Raw genomic sequence first — 10,261 nt, 5'->3', positions numbered from 1 at the left:
TAAGTCATTTGTAGTAAAATGGATGCATCTTGAGACCATAATGTTGAGTGAAGTAACTCAGACACAGAAGCCTATTTATCTCATGGTTCGTCTTATATGAAAAATTCAATATATATAAAATGCAAAAATAAAACACAAAATAAAAGGGATAAGAGGTAAAAAGAGAGGGGGAAGGGTATTGTAATGTAGTGCAGACAATGTATCTAAAGTGTACTTTGACTTAGTATAATTGTCCTACACGTTTTATGTGTTCTTTGGCCTATTAGTCTGATTTTCAATCTACACATATGATAACTAACTTTATGAAGTCTTATAAAACAAAATGAATCTGATGCTGGGAAGGTCAAAGGAAGGATTAGAGAGAAGGAGAAGAAAAGACAACTAAAATGTCATACACATGCATGAAGTCTCTACAGTGAATATAATCATTATGTACTGCAAACATGAATTACTAAAAGTTATAAAAACCCAATGGTATAGTAGTAGCTATAAATTAAACTCTTTGATATAAATCCATTCTGCTGTTTTACTGACAACCTCTCCTAGTGCTACAGTCTGTTACTTTGGTAAAGGTCAGATGTGAACTGAATGACTGTGCACTTGGCCACGACCCTACCTCTAGTCCCAAGCACTCCTGAGGCTAAGGTGGGAGGACACTTGAGTTCAGGAACACACCGAGACCCAGTCTCAAAAAATAAAAAATTTTTATTATTTTAAAGGGGGAAAACTCACATGAGGTAAGCAAAAAGAACACTGTCCTCAAAAAAAGGGCAACATTCCAAGTAAGGATTTTAAGGACCAAGAGTTCCTAAAACCAGTTCATGCGAAAAGAATCCAAATGAGTATACATCTATGTGATGTATCCTGTTATGAGAAGACACTGAAATCATCACTAAGCGAAGATTGCTTGCTATTTTCTTTAAAGTTAGTGTAATATATGCACTCAAATTTTGACAGTAGTTATCTATGAAGGGAGGCTTTGGGAAATGGACTCTGGGTCTTTCACTTTCTCTGATGAATCTTTTACTTTGTTTAAAAATCTCTCTCTTTCCTTCCTTCCTTTCTTCCTTCCCTCCCTTCCTCCCTCCCTTCCCTCTTTTCTTCGGTACAGGGTCTGGCTATGCAGCTTGGACTCTTAGTGGTCCTATCTCAGCCTCCCCAGTGCTGGGCTTACAAGTATGCCACTACACCTGGCTTCAGTGGTCAGCACAGTGTGCCCAGGGTTCCGGAGCTGGCACAGCATGTGGTACAGGGGATGCAACCTGGGTCCTTGCGAGGAAGTCCCTTAGACCACTGAGCTATCTATCTCCCCAGCCTAAATCTTTTACTTTAATAGGAAAAAAAAAAAAAAAAAGCAAATTAAGGGCAGGCCAAATAACTCAACAGACTAAAGAGCCTGCTTAAGCAGAGCGCAGGTTCAACCCCCAGCATGCCATGCCAGCCCTGCCCCCAGGGCATGGTGGCACATGCCTGTAATTCCAGCACTTGGGAGGCTGAAAACAGGAGCATCACTACAAGTCTGATCTATGTAGTGAGATCCTATAGACCCTACCTTAAATACATTTTTTAAAAAAAAGCAAATTAAAAATTCTGCACACACAATTCTTGTGGAGTTGGAATCTCATTCTGTTGCAGAGGCTGGATCGCCTCCAAGTAGCTGGTATTATAAGGATTTTATAGGCACACAGTGGCTAGATTGTTTAAAAATTATAAGCTTTAGTCTTAATAAGTTGAGTATTCAACATTTCTGAAGATTCTGAGTAAGTCATCATAATAATAAGAATTAAAATGAAAGCATTTAGCATATAGGAAAATACTAGCATCCTTTCAGTTCTGCAACGCAGTCTAAAATGCTACTGGGTTACACAATGACCTGTGCCAGCACTTTTTTAGTAATTATTCATTTGCCATCCTTGCCCTGACATTTCTTGCTGTTGCCACCACACCTACTTCCTTAATTATTTTTTGACACTTGTCACTTTGAATCTACTATGAAGTAGTGCAACTTCCAGAATAGCATATTTTGTTTCATTTTTTGTTTTTTGAGACAGGGTCTTACTATGTAGTTCAGACTGACCTTGAACTTCCAGTGTAGCTCAGGCTGGCTTCAAACTCATGGCAACCCTCCTGCGTCAGCCTCCAGAGTGCTGAAATTATAGGGGTTCCACCACCATGCCTAGCCCAGAATATCTTAACTGTGTGTCTAAGATTTCATTTTTCTTTCAGTCATTCATAAACCTTTTTTATAAGTTTCTAAATTAAAAAAAAGATTTTATTTATATTTTAAATATATCCTCCAAGGCCTTCCTGTGGTAGTCACTGAAATATTTGTATGCACAAATTGACAAACACTATCCCTGTGACTACCCTCCAAGAAAGCTCAAGGATCTCTCTCTCTCTCTCTCTCTCTCTCTCTCTCTCTCTCTCTCTGTTTTAGTTTTTTTTGTTTTTGTTTTCATACAGGACAGGATGGCCTTGAACTCACTTTGTAGCCCAGGCTGTCCTCAAACTCAGCAATCCTTCTGCCTTAGGCTCCTGAGTGCTAGGATTACAGGTCTCTGTCACAATGCCTGCCCAAGTAGTTTGAGAGTTTTAACACTAATCTTTTAAATTTAGTACAGGACTTATGTTAAGAGGCTCTTAAGTAGCTTTTATAATCTCGTCAGAGGTAAAGCACGTGGATGGCCTCCATGGTAGTGACTTTCCCATTCAGTTGTGGGCTTGCAATTTAGTTTGATTCAAAGAAGCCTGGTGTGGTGGTGCACCCCTGTAATCCCAGCACTTGAGAGGCTGAGGCAGGAAGACTGCCATGAGTTCAAGGTCAGCCTGGGATACATAGAGAGCTCAAGGCTACGCTGTACTACCCAGCAAGACCCTACTTTAAGAAAAGAAAAAGATTCAAAGAACTGGCACTGCTACATTAGGTAGTATGTACACTGGAAAAGTGGGAGACTATTTACCATAGCGTTATGGAGGTTCTACTCTCCCTCAAGTGGAATCAGTTATGTATTCCAAAGCCATGTATATTAAAATGTAGATTTTCATAGACTGATGACATCTATATTTGATGGGCGTTTAAGGATTACTCCTAGATACAAAGAATGACAGAACTGGGCCAGGTAAATGGCTCAGTGGAATAAGCACTTCCTCGACAAGCGCAAGGGCCTGAGTTCAGTCCCTGGTTCCGCCAAAAAAAAGAATGACAGAACTGAAGTGAATGAGGTTAGAGGTGGAAATTATGGAAAAAGCAGATATTCATCCACAAATCAGTAATTCTGAAACTTGATTTCAAAGAGTGTACTAATGTACCAATTCTTATATATAAAATGCTTACAGAAATGTCTGAAAACATTGTCCAAAGCTCACTTCAATGACACATATTTATACTCTGACTAAATTTTTCAGATTTTCTCATACTCCAATTCTCCCTTCAGATTTAATAATGACTCACTGAATCCTCTTTTGACAGGGTCTCACTACGCAGTCCAGGCTGGACTCAAACTCATCACTTCTCCTGCCTCACTCCCTAGTGCTGGCACTACAGATGAGCTACACCACACTCAGCACAAAACATACTGTCCAACTGCCACCTCCTATTTCCATTTTAATTCTCCAATTTCAGGGTAGGAAAGAGAAGATGGGCAAATCAAATCATGAATGTATTTGAATCTTAGTTGATGGTCCTACTTCTAATGAATCACTGAATAACGACTATCAGGCTTATTAAAAAGAAAATTATAAAGCTATTCAAAACAGAGATGCTTTAAAAGCTGCTCTTGTATCATTTTCTAGAAGACCACATAGAAATATAGAATGAGTATCTTAAAAAAAAACTGTCTTTCTGAAATGCAAAAAAAAACCTGTCTTTCTGAAATGCTGAAATTATTAACTTACTCCCAAATAAATCTGTTCCTTGACTACTACAAAGGTGGATGTCAGTTCTAGACATACTTCAGTTTGGTCTAAAATTAACAGCATTTGGCAGTTATTCGTTATAGTCTATTTTAGGAAGTTGTAACTCTTTTCTAGAAGTAGAATCGCTTTCTCCTCTTCTTTGAAGGGGGATGTGGGAGGTGCATATGATTGATTTCACTGGGCAACTTTGTTTTGTTCACTGCTGTAGCTCCAGTGCTGAAACTAATGAAACAAATACCAGATCGATAAATATATGTTGAACAATTACAGAAAAAAGGTTTACAACTTCTTTGCATCTCTGTTTCCTCATCTATAAGTGGAGGGAGATCGTTTCTTGCCTTACACCTACTGATATATGGTATACATAAAGCATCTGGTAAGTATGTAGGAATCAATAGACCTGACTTCCAGTTTAATAAGTCTTTTATTTTAGTTTGCAAAATGTATTAAACATGTTTAATCTTCTCTTCAATGAGCATTTACCCAGCTGCCTGCAATAAAGGCACTGCTTTTAGCCCTATTTCTGGATTTCAACCCAGAATGTTAGATCTTTTCTCTTAAAGCCTTTTTCCAAGACCATCAGCCTTCTTCCAGCAGGCTCTAAGGGAGGTTCACAGGACAAATGTCAGGCAAGCCATCTGGTAGGCCAGCAAGGTGGAACCAGGACAGAGAGGGTACAGAACGACACTGTTCTCACTTATTTCCTCCAACCCTGTTTACTGTTGAACCCACAGTGCCTAAAGAATGTCTGGCACCAAGAAGGAGATCGAAGTATTTCTGAATACTACTATAATAGAAGCAGAACCAACATATAAAGACATAGCCCTCTGAAGTGGATTATGTTATTATTTCACATCTCATGGGGTTGTGTGGAAGGTTTTTTTTTTTTTTCCGGAACCAGGGATTCAGGGGCTGGGGAGATGGCTCAGTAGAATAAGCCCTTGCCCGGCAAGCGTGAGGGGCTGAGTTCAATCCTGAGTTCTGCCAAAAAAAAAAAAAAAAAAAAAAAAAAAAAAAAAAAAGCTACTTCCCTGTAAATTAGCACTTCACTGGAACCAGGGATTGAACTCAGGCCCTTGCACTTGCCAGGGAAGTGCCTATTCTACTGAGCCATCTCCCTAGCCCCTGTGTGGAAGATTTATAAGACCACAGAAAAACAAGTAACAGTATTAATTAGTCCTAAAGGAAGGAGGTTTTCAATTATTTCTAAAGATTTTTCTGGTATGTTTCTGCTTTGGATTAAAAAGACTGAGTCAGGCATGGCAGGAGGATCACTATGAGTTTGGACTACACTGTGAGTGCCAAGGTCAACCTGCATTACAGTGCAAGACCCTGTCTCAAAAAACAAATAAAAGAGGCTTTAATTACTAGACTTAAATAAAAACTGATCACTGGTTTCTTAAGTTTCCTTTTCTTTGTGAGACAGAGTCTTGAACTCAAGGTAACCCTTCTGCTGCCGCCTCCCACCACTAGGATCACAGGTGTGCAACACCAGCTAGGCCAAGCCTCCTTTCTTAGTCAGCTCCCAGACCCATCAGTGCCCATTCTATTTCCTATGCTGTCTTAGTATTTTGCACTTACTTTTACCCTACCTAGTACTCTTTTTTCAACATTCTCACAGCAAGTTACAAAGACAAACAAAATAACTTCATGAAAGATGCTAGCCTTAAAAAAATAAATAAGAAATAAAAAGATGCTAGCCTTAAGGATGTGTTAGGGCTGGACAAAGTGGGGCACACCTGTAATCACAGTGACCTGGGAGGCTGAGACAGTTGGATTTCAAGTTCAAGGCCAATATGGGCAATTTAACAATTATGATCTGAAAATTTAAAAAAAGTTAAAAGAACTGGGGTTGGAGCTCAGTGACAGAGCACCCCTGGGATCAATTCTCAGTATCCCTAAAAAAGATGCTTTCATAAAATATTTGAACAAACCCTAACAACCTATACTGCCTGCTGTCTTTTGATTTTGAGTCTCAAATTCCAAGACCTATACCTTTCTCAAAAACCTAAACCCTAAGTTACCTGTAATCTTAGTAATCCTGGAAGCCGAGGACTCAAGAAATAGATTTTTTTTTTTTTTTTTGAGTCAGGCTCTTGCTGTGTAGTGCAACCTCACCTTGAACTAAATTATATAGCCAGGTTGGCCCTGAACTCCTGAGTTCTGGGGTTACAGGCATGTGCCACCATGCCTGGCAAGAAAGAAATCTATTAACTGCAATAGAAACAGAAATATTAATAGAAATACAGCTACTAACTGTAATATCTATATTTTCCATACACATTTTTTCCATATATTTCTCCCTTCCCTTCTAAGAGAGGCCCCTAGACTTCTGATCCTCCTGTCTCAGCCTCCTGGCTATCTGAGATTACAGAAGCATTCCAGTGCACCCAATTTATCCCTAACTTTTAAAGAGAAATCAAGTAGTCATGCACTGAATTCATGTTTTTGAATTCTTACAGCACTTCTCAGATTAATCCAGTTCTATACTTAACTGTATTAGGAAAACACTATTATTTTGAACTATTTTAAAAGAATATACCCAGAATGTTATATTTAAGGGGAACAGAGGAAAGCTTTAGGCATGGTCACAGTCTGAGAATGTCCAATACATAAACAAATTAAGCCTCAGTATTTTTTCAGAAAAATACCGATTTCTTACATTTACAATTTAATAGATTATTAAACAGGTATACGCTTCCTCATGAATTTCAATTAAATTGCTTCCAGGTTTTCCCTTTCTACGCTGTACGCTAACTTACTACTGTTAGTAACAGCTACATCTACCTGAGCAGATTTTTAAGACATAAAAATAAAAAAGGTTATAAAGAAAACACTAAACCACTGCATTTTTTACATGTGAGCTATATTATTAATGTATCACAATATTTTATAAATTACAAAGTTTTTTGGCATAAACCAAATTACAGAGCAGCCATAAAGAGAAAAAGATATTCATTGTTCAAAAAACTGCTTTGATTATTTCCTTTGGTGGACATAGTACAAATCACAAATCTACTTTCTAACTATACCATTCAAAGTAAAAACTATAACACTGAGTCAAAACAGGATTTATAATATGATCCTTTTTTAGGGGCGGGGGGGGGGGTGTTACCGGAAATTGAACTCAGGACCTTGCACTTGCCAGGCAGGCACTTGTGCCACTGAACTATATCCCCAGCCCGTGACCCTTTTTTTATAAAAGTCATTTTCTTGGTGGAATTACTGGTAGTATATGTCTCTTCTTCCCCTTTTGTTTATGTGCTTTAATTTTCTAAAATAAAGATATAATTTTCTCAAGTCATTATTTGTATGAAAAATCTTTCCAGTTTTACTATTTGTTGCTTCCATAATTTTTTTTAAAAACCTTACTGAATTGTCAAAATCCAACCCAAACAATCTTAGATCTTAATATAAAAACACTGCTTGGCTTTTTAAGGATAATACAGAGTAACTTTTAGTATTTAAAATGGATTATATTATTTAGGTTTTTGGTGCGGAGGATCTTTTCGAGATAGGGTTTCATTAAGCAGTTTGGGGTAGTCTTGAACTTACTTCATAATGCAGGCTGGTCTCACACTCACAGTAATTCTTCTGCCTTAGCCTCCTGAGTGCTGGGATTATAGGGTCTGCCACCACACCTAGCTAGTTAAGATATTGTAAATTTTTTTTAATGTATTTAGTACAGGGTCTCATTACGTAGATCGGATTCATAATGATTCTCCTGTTTTCAACCTCCCAAGCGCTAGGACTACAGGTGCCTGCCACCATGCCCAGTCTCAATAGCTGTCTTAGCACGCCCCTGGGGCAGGGCCTGCATGGCATGCCGGGGATTGAACCCAAGCCACTGTGCTCTGCCTAAGTAGGCACTTTAGTCCACTGAGCTGGGATTGAACCCAAGCCACCGTGCTCTGCCTAAGTAGGCACTTTAGTCCACTGAGCTATCTGGCCAGCCCAGTATTTAGGATATTATTAAGGTTACTTATAAACTTGTAATGATTCTCCAAAATAAAACCATAAAGAATATAAGCTAATTTTTTTTTTTTTTTGGTATTTTAGGGGAGGGCTGATAGGGTGTTCAGGGTCTCACTACTAGATCAGACTCTTAGTGATCCTCTTGTTTACGGCCTCCCAAGAGCTAGGATTACAGGTGCATACCACCACGCTCAGTCTCAATTGCCATCTCAGGAGCCAGCACCAGCACATTAGGCCTGGGGATTGAAACCCTGGCCTCGAAGAAAGGAGGGGAGAGGAACAAGAAAAGAACTTTGCAGAGTTTATAAAACCCAGTTCCTATTTTATTAAATAAAATACTAAAACCTATCAAGAAATACAAACAAGTAACATAATGATGATACAGAAGACATTATTATTTAAGGTTTTTCACTCTCAAAAATGGAGTTTCTATGGAAGTGGTGGTACACCCCTGTAATCTCAGCACTCTGAGAAGCTGGGGCAAGACCTAAAGAACTGCCCAAGTTAGAGCCCACCCTGGGCAAGTATGTGGCTAAAAGAGGCCTTGTCTCTAAAAAAATCAAAAAGGGCTCATGACATGGCTCGGTGCAAAGGTTTAACCCCAAATACTCTCCAAAACAAAAAACAAAACAAAACAAAACAAAACCCAACTTTCTATGATAGGACTCACTGTATAATAAATTAAAGAGAAGAAAGGCAATTTATGTAGTAATGGAATGATCTCCAAAATATTTTAAGTGAAAAAAAGAACAACATGCTGTCTACTGTGTTAAAAAGGGAGTGTGCAAATGTATGTTCGCACAGATAGAGATGCGCACACGCACATGCTATTAGAGGCACACGTACAGATTAGATTTGGAAGGCTAGACGAGAAACTGTGGGCTCTATGTAGGATAACAAGACGCTGAGGGACAGTAAAAGGGAAGACTTCTTGAGGTCGCCCTTTTTTAAAGTTCTGACTATTGAGTAGTATGAACATATACTTATCAAGAGGATAAATTAAAAGTACTTTACCTTGCACCATTGTTCCTAATGACTTCCACAGTTTCTTCAACAAAGTATCGGTCCTTCACATATGCAAAGATATCATCACAAATTTCATGCAAGCGTGAGCGATGGGTAAGGTTCGTCAAGTATAAAACGGGGATAATTAGTGGTTCTGGAAAACTCTGAAGATTCTGTCTTGCTTTTTTTTCTGACTCAAGTGCTTCCTGGTATGTCAGTCCAGGTCTACCCGTCACAGCGCAACTCCACACAAGGCTGTTGCATAGAATGGTCCGTTCAAAAAAGTCACTGATTAAAAAAAACAAAAACCAATTACCTATCATTTCACAAATTTCACATTAAAATCTGACATGTTCGTTAGCTTTGTTCTATGCCTTTGAGGCAAAATTTTTCATAGCATCATAGAACTCAAGGATTAACTGATCCACTGAAAAATGAAAACGAAAACCATAATATATTTAAAGTAAGCACCTATATTCTGCAAATTAAAGATAAAGCAGCCAAAGCTGGACTTCTAAGTTCCACCAGTTTTGAAATTTGGAGTGAAACTGAAAACAAAATTCAAAGTACTTTCTTTAAAATTTTAACCTTTTTGTTGAAAAGCAATCAAAATGATAGAATCAATGCAAATGCTTAATAAGTTTTTAAAAGGTTTAATGTAATAATGAGAAATCTAAGCATCTAACACTAAGAAAAGGATGAAGTAAATTATACTACTTCATATAATGAAAAAAAAAGCAGTCATTTAAAAAGTATACAGCTCAGTAGCACAGTACCTGCTGGGCAAGAGTGGGGTCCTGAGTCTGATTTCTATAATTCCCCTCCAAAAGTGTGAATGATCATGTTAATAGGAAAAGAAACCCAGGTCTGTGTCCAGTTTCCAGTTTAAGCACTCCTATATTTTAAAAAAGTGTACGATGATTTTATGTTTTTAACAATGAGAAAACCGGAAGAATAAAGAAAGAAGATAAAGGAAGAAAGTATCTTATTTTAAGGTACCGAAACATCAAAAGTTTTGTAATGTTACACAAAAATAAAGGTAACACTCCTTGGGCTCACTCTACACCATCGTTCGCTTTCCTCTTTGGCCCCATGATCTCCTTGGTCAGAAAGTTTGGGACACTACTGAGTTGCGTGATGTTGCAGTGTGGGTTCTCGTATGTCCTGAGTCTTGGTTGACCTTGGAAGGCTAAGGCCAGGATGTTGGCCTTCCTTGCAGCCCTCCTTTTTCTCTGGTTTTGGTCTGCAGGCTTGAGTTGTTGACCCTCCAGAAGAGGCTTTTTGTTTTCTTTACAATTAAAATTTATATATAAATTAGTTTTCATTTTTCTTATCCTGATAATAGGTGCCACACCAAATTACATGT

General features: G+C 38.2%; 1 protein-coding gene across 1 annotated transcript in view; it reads right to left on the bottom strand.

The window, feature by feature from the left end:
• Positions 1-9,989, bottom strand: part of Baz1a (bromodomain adjacent to zinc finger domain 1A) — a 95,874-nt gene extending 85,885 nt beyond the window's left edge. The window contains exons 1-2 of the mRNA XM_023721833.1: positions 9,955-9,989; positions 8,905-9,183 (exon numbers count right to left, since the gene is read on the bottom strand). Coding sequence (XP_023577601.1) covers positions 8,905-9,183; positions 9,955-9,989 — 314 coding nt within the window. The remainder of the gene's footprint in view (positions 1-8,904; positions 9,184-9,954) is intronic.
• Between the last annotated feature and the right edge of the window lie 272 nt (positions 9,990-10,261).

Source organism: Octodon degus, unplaced genomic scaffold (assembly GCF_000260255.1).
Source record: "Octodon degus isolate 3935 unplaced genomic scaffold, OctDeg1.0 scaffold00086, whole genome shotgun sequence".
Lineage (NCBI taxonomy): Eukaryota > Metazoa > Chordata > Mammalia > Rodentia > Octodontidae > Octodon > Octodon degus.
The sequence above is the reverse complement of the archived record's forward strand: the minus strand, read 5'-3'. Positions and strand labels throughout refer to the sequence as shown.